A 19,097-nucleotide genomic window follows, 5' to 3' on the forward strand; every position below is an offset into this window, starting at 1 on the left:
CAGCCCGCCGCGCCTGGAGCTCTCGGCTGGGGCAGCGGCGCTTCCTAGTCCCTAGTCCCCGCACTGTATGCTGGGAAGTCCTGAAGCGTCTCCCGGGTGCCGAGGAGGAATGTTCGGGATGGGGGAGGGGGACGGAGAGGAAATCCCCCCACCATTTTTATGTTAATAAGCTCGCGCGTCCTTTATGCAGATTGGCCAGGTTGTGACTCTTAGAAGCCAATCATTTCAGAACGAGGGTGGGCCAATCGAGATTGCTCACAGTCATTGGTTGGAGATTGAGACGCATGGGAAGAGTTTAAACCAAGAGTATCCGGGATTACTTGCCCCCTCTCCCCACCCGCGCTGTGCGGTGCGTGTCCCGGAAGTGACGCACAGCTTTGGTCCGGCGACCGCCCTGCCCCCGCTTCCTTTCACTCTGTCGCTAGCGGTAGGTGGTTGTGGCCACCGTGCCCAGAGGGAGGCGGCGGCGACCAATGATGCCTGGGAAACTACTCTGGGGAGACATCATGGAGCTGGAGGCACCCTTGGAGGACACCGAGAGCCAGGAGAGGCAAAAGGTGCGCTGAAGATGGGCCGCGCCTCCTTTGGGGCTGCGCCGGCTTGGGCGGGGAGGGGAGCTGTCCCTGAAAGCCTGTCACGACCGGGTCACAGCATCCGAGGGCCGCCCCTCGCGCAGCCCTGGGTCCCCGGAGGTCGCTCCAGGACCATTCCTACCTCCACGGCCCCGACCGGGAGAAGGGCGGCACTGGGCTTTGGCCGGGCGCTCGGCTTTGGTTCTTTAGCCCTTCCCGTCGGCGCCTCCGAGATGGGCAGATTAAAGCAGATTTAAGCTCCCATCGGCGCGGAATCTGCCCTTTCCTCCTCCTCCTTAAGCAGCCAGGCCTGTCATTTGGTTCTTGTTGGCCGTCTTAGAAAACGATTAAGAAAACCGATTGCCTTGAGTGCGTGTTGCTTCTCCGTCACCCCGATCTGTGTGCGGGAATGTTGGGGGGAGCGGCCTGAGGTTTACAGACCTCCATAGCTAATCTTGAGAGGCTTAGGGAAGAGTCTCACCGCCAGCGTCGCCAGGATTTGGCTGTGATGGAGCCCCTGTGGATTATGTTATGAATAGCCTTTACTGTTCGTATTTTCATTCATGTCACAAGTACTTACTGAGCCTGATTTGTGCCAGACTCTGCTGGGTGGGCACCAAGGAGTTTCCATCAGCCCCTCCTCTCAAGGAACCTGTAGAATCGTAGAGACCACCGACCCCCTCCGCCCGCTCCTCCGAAGAATGAGATTTGGAGAACACAGCTGAGAAAAAGGCTGACATTTGACAAAAGAATGACTGTGTTCTGTATTGTAGCCCCAGAGAGCAGAACCGTATCACCTAACGACCTTATCACCAGGGTAAGCTTGCCATTCTAGCCAGGCAGTCTTTTTTTTTTTCATTGTACTAAAATATACACACAAAATTTACCATTTTAGCTATTTTGAACCAGTGTTGCAGTATTAAGCACATTCACATTGTTCTGCAGCCATCACCACCCTTCATCTCCAGGACTTCTTCATCCTTGTAAACCGAAACTCTGTGCCCATTAGACACCAGCTCCCCCTTGCCTCCTCTCTCCAGCCCCTCATACCTCATGTAAGTGGAATCATCTAGCAGTGATTTTAATTTTGGCTCCTCCTGAAATACTTGTTTCTCTTTTTACCATCAAATCCTACCCATCTGTTGAGGTTTAGTTATGTTCTAACCGCTCCGGTGTGTGCAGATAATGTTATCCTCCTTTTGGGTCTTGTTCCAGGGCTATCTTTGTCATTTGATTGCCATTTATTATTGCACTTCCTTGTACAGTTAGCTCATTTTTCCTGTGTATATCTTTCCCAAATGCTTCCCAAAGATTCTGGAGGGAAATGACTATGTATTTGTCCATTACATTTCACTATATTCTTGTAAATTGATGGCTTTCACATTGTAGATTCTCCAGAAGTACTTGCTGCCACACTGTAGGTTAAAATGGTAAATTTTATGTTATGTATATTTTAGTACAATTTTTTAAAAATGCTTAGCTGCAATGGCAAGTTTACCTTGGTGTTAAGGTCGGAAGGCGATAAGGCTTTGCTGTGTGGGGCTGTATGATTTGGAAACAGATTGGAGTACCAACTAATAGAAATAGTCCAAAATAACCTTGGTTTGGGGTTTGTTGAGCTATGGAGCTGGGCCTTAGGGTCTCAGAATTGTAGTGCAGGTGAGGAAGGAAGCCTGGCAGTGTGTGCGGAAGCCATGACAATGGTATGAAAGTGTACATAGAGAACAGACTTAAGGAGCATCCACAGAAGAGGAGGAAGAGGAACCACTGAAGGTGGAGGTAAGAGAATAAGGAGGGAATATACAGTGTCTGGGAGCCAAGGAAGTGAAGAGTGTCAGGCACTTTGGATCAGAAGTGGAACAATGTATTTCATCACCTTGTGATGCGGCTGGGCTTGGACCTAGAGGCCTCACTTTACCTTGCTTCAGTTCCCCGAAGTGCAGGGCTGAGGAACAATGCAAACTCCAAGGCTGACTCTATAAATAACCTTGTATTCTATAGAACCTATTGATTTGGGGAGATGTGGGCTAGTTCAGTTAACTGAAGACCGAATGATGTAACATTTAACTGTATAAAATTTACGTTAATTTAAAGGTCTGTTATTTACAAAGCATTTTCACATATATTACTCAATTTTCACTGCAGTTCCTATTTTATGGATGAGAAAAATCGTATGTGAAAATGCTCTGTAAAAATTGTGTAAATCATGGTGAAAATTTTGGTGGTAGTAGTTTTTACTATCACTAATCACTACTGTCTAATTAATTTTGAATATTTGACCAAGTAATTCTGAAGTGCTAAATTTTCAAATAATTGCTTACTGGCTGCAGATATTAAAACACTGGCCACTAGTCTGGTGTTTTAAAACTAAAGTTGCAGCCCTGGCTGGTTTGACTCAGTGGATAGAGCATCAGCCTGTGGACTGAAGAGTCCCAGGTTCGATTCTGGTCAAGGGCACATGTCCTTGGTGGCAAGCTTGATCCCTAGTAGGGGGCTTGCAGGAGGCAGTTGATCAGTGATTCGCTCTCATCATTGATGTTTCTCTCTCTCTCTTCCTCTTAGAAATCAATAAAAATATATTTAAAAAAACAAACAAACTAAAGTTGCAGCATAGACCTTTATAAATGGTTCTAGTAACTCAATTTTTAAAACTTTTTACTTTCTAGGATTACTAATACATTGTTTTTCCACGGGAGTATAACAGTTGGAGTTTCACATGAATTATATAGTTTTGTTTTATTTGTTTTTTTAATTTTTATTTATTTTTAAAAAATATATCTTTATTGATTTCAGGAGAGAGGGAGAGAGAGATAGAAACATCAGTGATGAGACTCGCTGCATGCCCCCCCCACTGAGGATCAGCCCACAACCTGGGCATGTGCCCTTGACCTGAATTGAACATGGGTCCCCTTAGTCCGCAGGCCAACACTCTATCCACTGAGCCAAACCGGCCAGGGCTATTTTTCTCTTTTTCTTTTTTATTTTTTTGTTAATCCTCACCCGAGGATATTTTTCCATTGATTTTTAAGGGTGAGTGGAAGAGAGAGGGAAAGACAGAGAGAAACACATAGATTGGTTGTCTCTTGCAGGAGCCCTGACCAGGCCTGGGGGGCCGGGGGAGGAGCCTGCAACTAAGGTACATGCCCTTGACTGGAATCGAACCCGGGGGCCCTTTGGTCTGCAGGCCGACGCTAGCCACTGAAAAGACGGCAAGGGCTGATTTGGTTTTTTCTTTAACCTGTTATTTATCAAAGTTCAGAGAGGAAGCATGACATAAAAAATAATCATGGGTTTTCAAGTCAGATGGGTCTTGAGTTCTAGCACTTCCACTTGCAGGAAATTCCACATGTGGGTCTTTAGCAAGTTACTGACCTCTAAGAACTTCTGTTTCCTCATCTGTAAAATGGTAAAAATAATACAGGTTCGTTATCCCTTATCCAAAATGCCTGGGCTAGATGTGTTTGGAATTCAGAATTCTGGGGATTTTTAGACGGGCAACACCCCAGAAGGGTTTTTGGGCCCCCAATCTATAGTCAAACACCTTAATATTAAATATGAATATTCATTCTAATATAATATAATAAATAAGAATTATAAATAGCCTCACATTAGCTCAGGTCCAATTTTGCCACCAAATGAGTTCAGGTCAGGTAAGGTTTTGTCTCCAAATAAGTTACAAAAAAACTTTCGGTTTTCAGAGCTTTATGGATATCGGAATTTCGGATAAGGGATTATGGACCTGTACTTCCCTTATAGGGTTGTTATGAAGATTTAAACAAGATAAGCCGAAAACACATTACACAATGCTGGGTAGGTACTCAATAAGTATTAATATTTTTTTCTCTTGGAGATATTAGAAGTTTTTGTGTTTTAATTTATAATCTTGGGTTTTCATTCTTTTTTCTGCAAAAGAGTTATTTTAATTTCCTTTAAATCTAATGATGGGATTAGAGTCCTGGCAGGTTTGGCTGAGTAGTTAGAGCGTCGGCCTGCGGACTGAAGGGTCCTGGGTTATCCATTCAGGTCAAGGGCACATGCCTGGGTTAGGGGCTCGATCCCCAGTGGGGGGCATGCAGGAGGTGGCTGATCAATGATTCTCTGTCATCATTGATGTTTCTGTCTCTCTCTCCCTCTCTCCCTCTCTGAAATCAATAAAAACATTTTTTAAAAGCATTGATAGAACACATTAATCTTTTAAAAAAAAATAATGATGAGATTAGAGAGGGGCTAGAGGCCAAGTCTTGAAAATGTAAAAGAAGAGAAAAAGCAATAGATGAGGCTAACGCTTGGCATTAGAAACCAGCCTGGATGTCTGCCAGGTTACTTTTCAAGATAAAGGTATGTTGAGCTTTGCTGGTTGAGGAGTCATGCTCCAACTTCTTGGAGAAGAGCTTTTGACTCTCTGTCACTGCTGCTTTGTTTTTTTCACAGAGTGATCGAAGGAAGTCAAGGCACCATTATGACTCAGATGAGAAATCAGAAACAAGAGAAAATGGTGTTGCAGATGACCTGGATGCTCCCAAGTCCAAAAAAGCTAAAATGAAAGAGAAGTTAAATGGAGACACTGAAGAAGGATATAATACACTTTCAAATGAATTTTCTAAGTCTCATAAGTCAAGAAGAAAAGATCTGTCAAATGGAGATATTGATGAATATGAAAAAACATCAAAGCGAGTATCATCCTTAGATAGTTCTACTCATAAGTCAAGTGATAATAAACTAGAGGAGGTATGGATGCTTTTTGTCTTGCATTTGACATTATCCTTGAAGTACAGGCTTGTTGGATTGATTAGACGAATTAGAATTGATTTTATAATATTTTCTGCTTAGTATTCAGTACTCTGTTGGACCTGGGAATTTCTGCAGCCGAAACCTGAGCCTTTTTTCCTTTGTCCCCTGTTTCTTTTAAGGTATTGCCTCTTTGGGGCGGAGGTGGGGGATGGTCAGATTTAAACCTTCCCTGTACATTTGGGTTTGTAAACAGTTTTTCAAAATTGCTTATTGATGGTCACATACTTGCATTCCTTATGGTTATTTTGGACCCTACTAGTACTCATGCATTGACTTCTGACCTCCTGAAATAAGGTACATAAGCCCTCTTGACTTTGTGTGTTTTGCCTTCTGCTTTTTCTGCTTCTATAACAATAGCAACTTTAAATGATCTTTAAGTCTTTGAAATTCAATCTTAAAGCTGCATTTTTAAAAAGGAATGAAACATATAAAAATGATCTGAAAAAATCTGTTCTCTTGAATATTTTGGGGGAAGTGTAGAAAACATGCTTAGTATAGAATCTTCTGTACTATGCTTTTGCCCAGTATTTGTTACAATAGGTATTTTCTTGCATAGAATTTGTTCAGTTTGTTTTTGCAGTTTTTCTCTACCAGAGTTCATAGATTTTTCTAGGTATCATAAATTGTCAGTGATGCTTAGAAAGATGTTTAGAAAGAAACAGCTTTGATATTCTTAATAATCTTGGTAATTAATAATTCTTTAAAATTTTTAATCTGATAGTTGCTAATATAAATACATTTGAGCTTAATTTAATATGTAATCTTTGGGGAGCTTTGGGAATAGATGTTGAGTCTTTGTCTTACAATATGGTGGTTTTTTATTTGTGAATTTGCTATTGGTCAGGAAGCACATAGATTATAGATTGATCTAAATAAGGCCCTACAAATCTGTAGTGCTAGCAATGGACTGTACAAGTTGCTCACTCTATTGGGATTTTGCCTGGTACAATGATGCTCTGTATTATAATAGACTTAACTGTTTATAATTTTATTGAGATCATGTTAGAGTTCAATAATTCTATTTCTAGGAATTTATCTTTCTAAGGAGATAATTATGAGGTGTGCAGAAATGTATGAATAAGTACTCTTAATACAGGGACATTGTTGATAATAGCCAAAATTTAAACATCCTCAGTGTCTGATAGTGGGCAATTGGCTTAATAAAATATACTATATCCATGCAATAGCATACGTCTATCCTAAAGGTCCAGAGAAGAATGTTAAAAAGGCATTTAGTGTATCGTAGTAAATGGAAAAAAAACATAACATAACAGTGTACAGTATTGTTTTGTTTTTACTTTAAAAATGTGTATGTGTATAGAATGAGGAATGTCTGTTTCAAATGTGGCTTTAGCTGACCGGATTATAGATAATTTTTAAATTTCTTTCTGTTTATGTATGGTTTCTAATATTTCTACAATGAAAATGTATTACTTTTGTAATATGTTTTTTCTTTTAATCTTAAAAAAATGACAGTGTTGAGGTTTGCTTAATGACTTACAATTTGAATTTGATATGCCTTTTATCTGATTCCCTATTTGAAAATTGCTATTGTGTGTGGTTCTGGAACTACTTTCTTTAAACACACCAATAATAAAGTTTATGGGTAGATATATTGTCTTTGTTTTATATACACACTGACTAGCACACAGAGTTTCTAATCTTAAATGATAATGTTATGCTAACCTGTATATATGTTAAAGAAATTTTCAAGCTTACAGGAACTTTTATTTGTATCAGTGACCCAAAAAAATGCTGTTTAGAGATATAGAACAACTTTTTTTTTTTTTAAATATATTTTATTGATTTTTTACAGAGAGGAAGGGAGAGAGATAGAGAGTTAGAAACATCAATGAGAGAGAAACATCGATCAGCTGCCTCCTGCACATCTCCCACTGGGGATGTGCCCGCAACCCAGGTACATGCCCTTGACCGGAATCGAACCTGGGACCCTTCAGTCCACAGGCCGACGCTCTATCCACTGAGCCAAACCGGTTTCGGCTATAGAACAACTTTTTAACTTTTATTTTTGGAAGCAATTTACTTTCCTCATGTGTAATTTCTTTTAGGGCTGTTTTATTGGCTGGTATTAATTCTCATAATAATTAATATTGTTTGTATCTGTGAATATGATTTAGATATGGCTTTTTGTAATATCTTAGTTAAATGGAAATATATTTTTTATTTATGTAGTAGATATATTACTAAAGGAAGTCTTATGTGTGAATTAATTATTTTTAAGTGTACTATGGAAGATGTATTGAGTAAGCTTGCTATTTAAAGGGAACTTTTGAAATTAAAAGTATTTCCCACTAATTTATCTTGTAAGTTAATCTATACAGGTTTTACAAGTACTAACTAAAGTTGTTTTGTTAACTTATTTAGTAAACAAAAACAGTAAATGAGTAAAAGATTCTAAATACCTAGTCAAATATGGACTATATTAGTTAGAACTTTGATTTCATTTTGACAGACCCTAACACGTGAACAGAAAGAAGGAGCCTTCTCCAATTTCCCTATTTCTGAAGAGACTATAAAGCTTCTCAAAGGTACTATGAATTTAATGGATATGGAATTCAAAGTCTAAATCTAAAAACCAAATTTTCTGTCCAAAAGGAGACTATAGAAAGCATAAATAGTTCTTTAACTGCAGTTATTTCTGCATCATCCTTTTGGTATTCTGATGTTTTTGACTCTAAAGAATTATATGTAATTGTCAAAAGTTAGACCATTAAAAAAAAGAATTCCTCTTTGGGGAAGAGATAACTGTAAATGTCACTAGGTGGTATCTTTAGGCAGATGTTGAGGAGTCAGGATTATCATTTTCAAAGAAATGTATTTTTTTCTAATGCTAGTCTTATATAAATATTTCAACGAAATTTCATTTTTCAGGTCGAGGGGTAACGTATCTGTTTCCTATTCAAGTTAAGACCTTTGGTCCTGTATATGAAGGAAAAGATTTAATTGCTCAAGCACGAACAGGAACAGGAAAGACATTTTCTTTTGCCATTCCCTTGATTGAAAGACTCCAAAGAAATCAAGAGACAATTAAAAAAAGCCGCTCACCAAAGGTAACCATTATAGGAGTAAAAGGTTTAAACATTAGACTAATGAAAAGGGAAAGAAGGAGTGTACTTGTTTTAAGTTCAAGTACCTCCCATGATAGAAAAATTAGCTCTGTGGCATAAAGTAAAAATTTGGGTCCTAAAACAAAAATTTGTTGATTTTTTTTTAACATAAAAAAATATCTCAAGGCTAAAACGAAGTAGTTATTGCATATGAATGTAATGTGTGTGGATTCATAGACATCTTTGATAACTGTATAATTATTTTGAAGCCAGCGTATTTAATGTTAGAAGTATTTACAGTTAGTATATTTAGTGAACTTCTCTTCTTTTAGTCATGACCTTTGCTTTTAAAGAATGGATTTGCTAAAGAGGTGTTCATTTATTTGGTCATTCAGCAAATTATCAATTTTTATTTCATTGGTTAACTTTAAGAAGAGACTATAGAAATGATATTGCTGGTTCCTGTTACTGAGTTACTGGAGATCTGTTTTTTAAAAATATATTTATATTGATTTCAGAGAGGAAGGGGGAGGGAGAGAAAGATAGAAACATCAATGATGACAGAGAATCATTGATTGGCTGCCTCCTGCACGCCCCCCAACTGGGGATCAAACCCACAACCCAGGCGTGTGCCCGTGACCGGAATCGAACCCAGGACCCTTCAGTCTGCAGCTCAGTGCTCTAACTGGCTAGGTCTGGAGATCTGTTTTTATAAGTAGTAAAGAACAGAGAGGACCTAGTTTAAGGTTCATAAAAGTGAAGAAGAAAAAAATCAACATAATTTGAAAAGATACATGACTAAAACTAATTAGTTTTTTTGAGACTATTAAATGATATTGCAGTAGGAAAGTATCACATATATGAATATAATTAAGTCATAATGGTCTTGGATCAGGTTGGCCAACAGGCCAAATCTTTTTCAGAGTGTTCTGCTCCTTAGGTGAAATTAGGAAAGATTGCAAGTGATAGAAATAGGACACAATCCCAGCACTGCCTTAAGAAGCTTTTATGCTAGAAGCACACTGCTGGAAATTCCAGGTCTGCCACTTCTAGCTATTTGATCTTGGGCAAGATTCTTAACTTCTCTAAGCCTCAGATTCCTCATTTGTAAAATTGGGATAATCCACCTCACAGAGTTTTTGTGAGGATTAAATTAGATAATTTATGAAAATCACTACTGAGCATTTATTCCACAAATATTTTTTTGAGTATCTGCTCTGTGCCAGATACTGTTTGAAGTACAAGGAATACAGTAATTCAAATGCACATAAATCCTTGCCTTCTTGGAGTTTATATTTTAGTGGGTGGGACAGACAATAAATAAATAAGTAAAATATGGATATCTTATATGGTATAAATGCTAGGAGAAATGAGTGAGAGGATATGAAAAAAGGGTTAGTAAGCTCATTGAGAGAGTGAGATTTGAAAAGAGACCTGAAGGAAGTAAGGGAAGATATAAATATAAGTTATTGTTCTTGTTATTTGTGCTGACTTTAAGTACCATGTTGAGATTCCTAGTTTTAAATACACCTTTAAAAAGTCTTCTCAGTTTGAATTTAGAATCTTTAGAAAAGTATCTTTGTGTTTTTTTAAACCTCTTACTCAGGTACTTGTTTTGGCTCCTACAAGGGAACTGGCAAATCAAGTAGCCAAAGACTTCAAAGATATAACTAGGAAACTCAGTGTAGCGTGTTTTTATGGTGGAACATCATATCAAAGCCAAAGTGAGTAAATATGTGTGATAATAGCGCAAATATCTGTTTGCTACTTTAAAAATCTAAAGAAATCACAGGAAAATATATTTAATTTACATATTGCTGATATTTCTCTCCTCTCACAGTTAATCATATTCGAAATGGTATTGACATCTTGGTTGGGACCCCTGGTCGTATCAAAGACCATCTGCAGAGCGGCCGATTAGATCTTTCTAAACTGCGCCACGTTGTGCTTGATGAAGTGGATCAAATGTTAGATTTAGGTTTTGCTGACCAAGTTGAAGATATCATCCATGAATCCTACAAAACTGGTACATCTTAATTCAAAATAAGCACATTAGCCATTCTCTTATCTAAAAACTTACGAATTTTCTATTTTGTAATTTTTACGACATTGTCCCCAATGTTTTTCTAACACAACTCAGGTTATTTGGTATCTGTTCTCTTCCTGAACAAGAAAATACAGTAGCTTACTTTAACTATTTTCTTAGCTTTCTATGCTTTCTTCCATGTATTATTTTTTATAGATAGTAGTTAGATTTACTAAATCAATTTATTGACTTTGCGCATTCTTCCTTTTTAAATTCTCACCTTCCTTCTGGTTTTCTTCATATTTCCCCCCAGTTTTGAAAGTTTTAATAATTGCAGTGAAGTTTGTATGTTCAAAATTCATCCCTTTTTGAATTTTTCACTATTTCTTTGAAGTTTGGGGGGATTTTTAAGAGTTTACTGCATCATATTAAGAAAGCATTTGAATTCTTTTTGTTTAAGATGCTGAAGACAATCCTCAAACTTTACTTTTTTCTGCAACTTGCCCACAGTGGGTATACAAAGTTGCAAAAAAATACATGAAATCCAGATATGAACAGGTTGACCTTGTTGGAAAAATGACTCAAAAGGCTGCAACTACTGTGGAAGTAAGTAGCTTTCCAGCATGATAGATTTTAACTTTTAGTTGGTATTTTGAAATTTGTTGAAGCTAAACTTAAGTTTTGGGTACCACTTCAAGCCAAATCTCTTTTTTTCCCTCAGTCAATAAGATACTTATGTAATTCCATGTCTGTGACTGAGGAGCAGAATAGAATAAATAGGGAAAAAGTATGAACAGACAAATTCCAGGAGATTTAAACAAGCAGCCATTGAGACAGTTAATAAGTATGTAGAATATGACAGGAGGCGATTCATATCAATTTAAAAAGAATAGTGATGGGATAATTTATTAAAGTTTAGGTGAAAATAAAGTTAGATCCTCATCTAATATTATATACCAAAAAATTTTCCAAAAGATTTTTTAAAAATTAAGGCATAAAATTATTTAAAGCACATATAAATGAACAATTATTTGATATTAGGAAAAGGAAGGGTTTTCTAGACAACGTCAGAAGAATATATCATAAAGAAAAAGGTTGATAATTTTGACTTCATGAAAATTTAAACCAATAGTATGTTTTTTTGAGAAGGAATTAAAGGTAACATTTGTATTGTTTATTATAGTTAGGTATGTGCCATATATGTAACTTTCTAATTTAATGTATATATATATATATGTGGAAGTAGATGAAAATAGTCTAAATGAATAATAGTAAAATCTGTAAATACAATATAATGTTTAAAAAGAATGAATTTGAATGATACAAACCAAATTACAAAGTGATACGTACAGATTCGTAATATTAAAAACAAAACACAAAAAATGCTGCATTCTTTAGGTATTTATGTAAATGTACAAAGATAAGTTGGAAGGACAAACATCAAGTTCATAATGACTACTTCTAAGAAAGAAGACTTTTATAATATTGGATGGTCAGAGGAAGCTTTGTATATTTTGTAATGGCTGAAAGTTTTATAATAAGAATGTAAAATATATCAGTAAAAATTTATTAAGGATGTTTTCAAACATACACAAAAATTGGATAATATAAGGGATTTGATATACTTATCACCAGGTTTTAAGAAATGATTTTTTCTATATCTGATAGTCTTTCTTCATCTGTACATTTGAATCAATCTAGTTATTTCATCTTCATATAATTTAATATATGTTTTAAAAGATAAGGGCTCTTTATAAAACAACAACCCAGAAAACTACAAAGTTTTTATCACAGTAGAAGAAAACAATACTTCTTTAATACCATTAAATATCTAAGGTCCACATTACCCTACTTGTCTATTTTTTTCTTTTTTTTTAATAGTTTGAGTCTGGATCTAAATAAGATCTTTACATTGCACTGGTTTGTATGTCTTAAATCTTTTGTAATCTGTAGATTTCCTCTGTCCCTTTTATTCCTTGCAATATTTTTTTGAAAAGAACTGAACAGATGTCTTACAAGTTTTCCAGTCTCAACTTTGCTGGTTTGCAACCCTGTAGTGTTATTTAACATGCTCCTCTGCCTTCATTTTCCCTGTGAATTAATGGTTAGGCTGTGAGCCTTGATCAGATTCAGGTTTTCTTTTTTGAGAGTAGGGGAAGCAACACTTTGTTGTAGGTAGTACAAATGATTCTTAGCTTTCTTCTGTGTGCTCTGGTTTTCCAGGTGTCCTATAATTCATAGGTTACATTTTAAAAAGTTTTATTGAGGTATATGTTAAAATGCACAGATTCAAAATGTACAAATAGTATAAGTTTTTTAACATGAAATTTTATAAACACAACAAAAAGTTGAATTTCACAATGGACACCATATATTCATCAACTGCTGGAGGCTGTCATTAACATTTTACTATATTTGCTTTGTCACTTATCTACCATTCCCTATATCCATTTTGTTTTTTGATGCATTTCAAATTGCAGAAATCAGTATATTTCCCCTTAAGTATTTTAGCATGCACGTCTTTAGAACTCAATATTTACAAATTTTTTATTGAGACAAAATTCTAATAACTAAATTTAATCTTGTAAAGTGTGCAATTCAGTAACATTTAGTACTTTAACAGTGTTGTACAACCATCTCTTCTATCTATTCCCCAAACACTTCATCACCCCGAAAGGAAACCTGTAACCAGTTAGTAATTAATTTCTCCTTCCTCTAGCAACTGCTAATCTGCTTTTTGTCTCTGGAGTTACTTATTCTGGATATTTCGTATAAATGTAATCATATAATATGTGATTTTTTGTGTGTTTAGCTTCTGTCACAGCATGTTTCTGAAGTTCACCCAACTGTAAATAATATTTACAGTTTTTAAAAATATGATTTACATGCAAAAAATTGCAAACATTTAAGCATACATTTTTTTGTTTTGCCCAGTTCATACAGGTACATAAATCCCTATCAAAATATAGAATATTACCATCATCCCAAGAAGTTCCCTCATGCTTCTTTCCAGTCTCCTATACTTAGGTAGCCACTGTTGTGATTTTTTTCTACCATAGATTAGTTTTGTTTGCTTTAGAACAGCATATAAATGGAATTATAATATGTATACTCTTTTTTTCCTAAAAGCCTTCATTCATTCTCCCAGCATATGTTTTGAGATTCATCCATAATGTTGGATGTGTCAGTAGTTGGTTTCTCTCTAAGTTGGTTTCTTTTAATTACTGAATAGTACTCCATTGTATAAAATATACTACAGTTTGTTTATCCTTTTGCCTATTGATGGCCATTTGTATATTGTTTTTAAATGGGATTGAGGAGAATCGTTGTCTTGTTGTCTCCCAGGAAGGCCAGTTCTTGAACAGATAGGAAGAAAAATGTACAAGAGAAAATTTTTTTAATGAAACATATTTGGCATTTTCTCTCCTCAAAGCATTTGGCCATCCAATGCCATTGGTCTCAGAGGCCAGCAGTTATTGGAGATGTCCTTCAAGTCTACAGTGGGTCTGAAGGGAGGGCTATTATTTTCTGTGAGACCAAGAAGAATGTAACTGAAATGGCCATGAATCCGCACATAAAACAGGTAAGTCTTTTTTTCATGGTTCCTCTAATTGAGATTACATGGGTGAATCACTCAACAAAAAATCATTGTCATTTGTGGTCCAAGTTCGATAGTCATTTTAAAATATATTTTTTATTGATTTCAGAGAGGAAGGGCGGGAGAAAGAGAGCTAGAAACATCAAAGATAAGAGAGTCTTATTGAACAGCTGCCTCCTGCACACCCCCTTCTAGGGATCCAATCCTCAACCAAGGCATGTGCCACGACTGGGAATTGAACCCTGACCTGGTTCGTAGGTCAGCGCTTAACCACTGACTCACACCAGCCAGGCTTAATAGTCATTTTTAGAATTGGGTCTAATTCAGAAAGAAGTTGTAGTCAGCCTCAAATGATCTGGTAAGTTAGGATAAAATTCTACCCATTTTCATCAGGTTTTCTAAAGATTTTGCAGATGTGAGCTTGAAACAGAGGTAGATGCCCAGCCGGCGTGGCTCAGTGGTAGAGCGTGGACCTATAAACCAGGAGGTCACAGTTTGATTGCCAGTCAGGGCACATGCCTGGGTTGCAAGCTTGATCCCCAATGTGGGGTGTGCAGGGGGCAGCTAATCAAGGATTCTCTCTAATCATTGATGTTTCTCTCTCTCCCTCTCCTTTCCTCTGAAATCAATAAAAATATATGTAAAAAAGAAAATACAGAGGTAGAAATGTAGTGAGTTTCTATGGGTAAGAGTGGGTAATATTTTAGAGTTGTATTGTAAAGTGAATCAGAAATACTTAATGAGTCAGAATACTAAGTCCATGTCTTTTTCTTTTAACTTTTTTTTCTTTAAGCCTTATCCCAGGATATTTTTCCATTGATTTTTAGAGAGAGTAGAAGAGAGAGGGAAAGACATAGAAATATTGATGTGAGAGAAACACATCGATTAGTTGCCTCCTGCACGTGTTCTGTCCGCGGGCCCATACTCTATCCACTGAGCCAAACCGATTAGGGCAGCGGTTCTCAACCTTTGGGGGTCGAATGACCCTTTCATTGGGGTCGCCTAAGACCATTGAAAAACACGTATATAATTACATATTGTTTTTGTGATTAATCACTATGCTTTAATTATGTTCAATTTGTAACAATGAAATTGGGGGTCACCACAACATGAGGAACTGTATTAAAGGGTTTCGCCATTAGGAAGGTTGAGAACCACTGGACTAGGGCTTTCTTTAACTTTAAAAATATATATTTTTTTCTCACCCAAGAATTTGGTAGGGGTTTTTTCATTGATTTTTAGAGAGAGATGTGAGGGAGACATCAATTGGGTTGCTTCCCATATGTGCCCAATGGGGGATCAAACCCATACCTGGGCATGTGCCCTGACCTAGAATCGAACCCTGACTATCTGGTTCATAGGTTGACACTCAACCACTGAGCCACACCGGCTGGGCTTAACTTTTTATTATAGAAAATTTCAAACGTGTACAAAAGTCAACAGTCTAATGAATCCCTATGTACTCATCCTCCACTTGTAACAATTATCTTATTTTATCCAAATTCTACTCATTTCTTGCTCCTAAATTATTTTCATGCAAACCCTAGAAAACATAAGCCCATGTATATTTGGGAATGTGTCTCTAAAAGAAAAGGATTATTTTAAAAAACCCACAATGCTATTATTATTTTTGTTGTTGTTATTAATCCTCACCCAAGGATACTTTTTCATCAGTTTTTACAGAGAATGGGAGGGAAGGAGGGAAAGGAAAGGAAAGGCAGAGAGTGAGGGAAGGAAGAAGGTGGGGGGAGAGAGAGAAAGAAAGATCTATGTGAAAGCGACATTGATTGGTTGCCTCCTACACACAGATCGAACCTGCAACCCAGGTATGTGCCCTTGACTGGAAATCGAACCCTGGACCCTTCAGTGCAGGGGCCAACACTCTTAACCATTTAGCAACACCACCCAATGGCACAATGCTGTCATTTTTTAATTAACAGTAATTAATATCTTGAACTATTAATTAGCATTCAGGTTCCCAATTGCCTCATAAGTGCTTTTCTTTTCCTTAAATAGTTTTTTCTTGAATCTGGATCCAGATAAGATTCTTACATTGTGTGTTTTCATTAAGTCTCTTTAATATATAAGTCAAAGTTTGATTCTGGTCAGGGCACATGCCCTGGGGTTGCTGCCTCGATACCAGTAGGGGGCATGGAGGAGATTCTCTGATTCTCTGATCACTGATTCTCTCTCATCATTGCTGTTTCTCTCTCTCCCTTCCTCTGAAATCAATAACAACAAAAGAGAAAGAAACCAAGTTTCCATAAATAGTCTAGTGTATTGCTTCCATTTAACATGTTTCTCTTGCTTCTGTATTTCCTGAAAATTCAGGTTTGTTTATTTAGAGAAAACTGTTTCATTGGTGTGTATTTTCATCAGGAGGTGTGTAAAATGTCTTGTGCTTTCTCTTTTTGTGACAACATCTATCGGTAATAATGCCGTCAGTCTTTATATCATAGTTTCTTTAGTCATGTTTCTGTCTGTGACTAGTTATCTAGTAGATCCTGAAGAAAGACTCATCGAGACAATATTGCCTATTGATAGCTTGTTTATAACTGTATACCTGGAAATAATTTTTGCTGAATATATAATTATTGGTTTGCATTTTCTTCAGTATCTTAAATATTTTTTATTTTTTGAATAAAGCATACTAAAGAAGTCTGATGCCAGTCAGACTTTTTTCCCTTATAAGTGATTTTGGTCTTTTGCCTAAACACAAAAGACTTTTTTCTTTAAAAATCAGTAGTTATACTAGAATATATTTTGGTGTTGCTCTTGGTCACTTTTTCTGGGCACACAATCAATGTACATGTGCAATTTGTAGTTCCAAATATACATGTTTTTAATTTCAGCAACATTTTTTTGAATTATAATTTTTTGGTATTTGGTATGATTGCTTTGGAGTTTTTCTTTAGGAACTCTTGTAGGCATTGGCTCTTCTTTTCTCTCTCTTTTGTCACTTAATCTCAAATTCTTTTCATCTTCAATTTTCAGAACTTCCCATTTTTAAGGCATCATCTATCCTGTTTAGTTAGTCTTATATTCTAATACTAGTGGCCCGGTGCACAAAATTCGTGCGGGGGGGGGGTTGTCTCTCAGTGCGGCCTGTACCCTTTCCAATCTGGGACATCCCTCTTGCAATCGGGGACCGCTAGCTCCTACCCCCTCCCCTGCCTGCCTGCCTGCCCCTAACCACTCTGCCTGCTAGCCTGCTCACTTCATTTGTGAAAAGTCTTCCTCTCTTTTTTAAAAAAAAAATATTTTTATTGATTTCAGAGAGGAAGGGAGAGGGAGAGAGAGATAGAAACATCAGTGATGAGAGAGTCATTGATCAGTTACCTCCTGCACACCCCACACTGGGGATCGAGCCCTCAACCTGGAGCCTTCAACCTGGAGCCCACAATCTGGGCATGTGCTCTGACTGGAAATCAAACCATGACCTTCTGGTTCATAGGTCAATGCTCAACCACTGAGCCACGCCAGCCGGGCTCTTTTTTATCCTCACCCAAGGATATGCTGAGAGAGAGATGAAGGAGAGAGAGAGAAATGACATCAGTGTGAAAGAGAAACATTGACCTGACCAGGAATTGAACCCACAACCTGGGCATTTGTCCTGACTGGGAATTGAACCCGCCACCTTTTGGTGTATGGGCTGATGCACCAACCAACTGAGCCACACCAGCCAGGGCATTGTTATAAACTTTTAAATTTTAGTAGTGGCTAAGAATACTAGGAAGTTTATACCAGTAATACTAGGAAAATTATTTGTAGCAAAGTGGGAGATAAATATATAAATAGGTTCAACTTCAGTAAAAATTACCTAAATGTAAATTGAAATAACATTGTGAAGTCATTTTTGCCTATTACATTCACAAGGATTATAATGATTCATAGTAAACAGGGTAGGTAGGAGATGAGGAAATAAATACTCAGAATGTTGAAGAGTAAATGGGTACAACCTCTCTTGTTAAATGTTCATAATTTTTGACCCAGAAATTCAGTTTCTAGATTTGTATCCTTCTGAAATATACATATAATGAGGTATCCGGAGATATAAGTACAATGTTGTGCACTCTGGCATTGTTTTTGAAGGTGAAGATTTGGTTACGACCCAAATGTTCATCAGTAGAATATTGCTAAAATAAATGATGCTGCATACATATGAAGAAATCATATATATAGTTTTTAAAAATTAAGTAAGGCCCTGGCCAGTGTGGTTCACTTGGTTAGATGTTGTCCTATCCACTAGGACAGTGGTTCCCAACCTTCCTAATGCCGCGACCCTTTAATACAGTTCCTCATGTTGTGGTGACCCCCAACCATAAAATTATTTTTGTTGCTACTTCATAACTGTAATTTTGCTACTGTTATGAATCGTAATGTAAATATCTGATATGCAGGATGTATTTTCATTGTTACAAATTGAACATAATTAAAGCATAGTGATTAATCACAAAAACAATATGTACTTATAGATGTGTTTTCCGAGGTCTTAGGCAACCCCCAAAGGAGTCGAGACCCACAGGTTGAGAACCGCTGCACTAGAAGCTCCCTGGTCAATGGCACAGGCCTGGGTTGCGGTCTTATTCCCAGGTGGGAGGCATGCAAGAGGCAGCTGATGAGTGTTTCACTCTCACACCTGTGTTTCTCTGTCTCTCTAAAAAATCACTGCCCTAGATGGTTTAGATCAACGGTCGCCAACTGGTGGTCCACCAGGTCCAAAAGGTTGTTGACGACTGGTCTAGATAGAGCGTTGGCCTGCAGACTGAAGTCCTGGGTTTGATTCCAGCTGAGGGTCCCAGGTTTGATTCTGGCCAAGGGCGCATGCCTGGACTGCTGGCTTCATCCCCAGTAGGGGGGCATGCAGGAGGCAGCCAATCAATGATTCTCTCTCATCATTGATGTTTCTATGTCTTTCCCTCTCCCTTTCTCTCTGAAATCAATAAATTTATATAGGTAGCCCTAACCGGTTTGGCTCAGTGGATAGAGCATCAGCCTGCGGACTGAAGGGACTCAGGTTGGATTCCAGTCAAGGGCATGTT

The 19,097-nt window shown here is 37.4% G+C and overlaps 1 protein-coding gene across 5 annotated transcripts in view; it reads left to right on the forward strand.

Annotated features, from left to right (window-relative positions):
* The first annotated feature begins 352 nt into the window (after nucleotides 1-352).
* The window catches only part of DDX50 (DEAD-box helicase 50), a 29,774-nt gene continuing 11,029 nt past the window's right edge, over nucleotides 353-19,097 (forward strand). The window contains exons 1-9 of one of the 5 annotated variants that reach the window (XM_015562126.1): nucleotides 353-557; nucleotides 4,329-4,382; nucleotides 5,004-5,300; nucleotides 7,837-7,912; nucleotides 8,256-8,434; nucleotides 10,038-10,155; nucleotides 10,272-10,457; nucleotides 10,918-11,063; nucleotides 13,891-14,040. In XM_015562126.1, coding sequence (XP_015417612.1) covers nucleotides 474-557; nucleotides 4,329-4,382; nucleotides 5,004-5,300; nucleotides 7,837-7,912; nucleotides 8,256-8,434; nucleotides 10,038-10,155; nucleotides 10,272-10,457; nucleotides 10,918-11,063; nucleotides 13,891-14,040 — 1,290 coding nt within the window. In that variant the 5' untranslated portion in view covers nucleotides 353-473. Of the gene's footprint in view, nucleotides 558-4,270; nucleotides 4,383-5,003; nucleotides 5,301-7,836; nucleotides 7,913-8,255; nucleotides 8,435-10,037; nucleotides 10,156-10,271; nucleotides 10,458-10,917; nucleotides 11,064-13,890; nucleotides 14,041-19,097 lie in introns of all 5 variants that reach the window. The other 4 variants (XR_435521.2, XM_006760919.2, XM_006760921.2 and 1 more) reach the window with 4 other exon arrangements.

Source organism: Myotis davidii, unplaced genomic scaffold, assembly GCF_000327345.1.
Source record: "Myotis davidii unplaced genomic scaffold, ASM32734v1 scaffold134, whole genome shotgun sequence".
In the NCBI taxonomy this organism is placed as follows: domain Eukaryota; kingdom Metazoa; phylum Chordata; class Mammalia; order Chiroptera; family Vespertilionidae; genus Myotis; species Myotis davidii.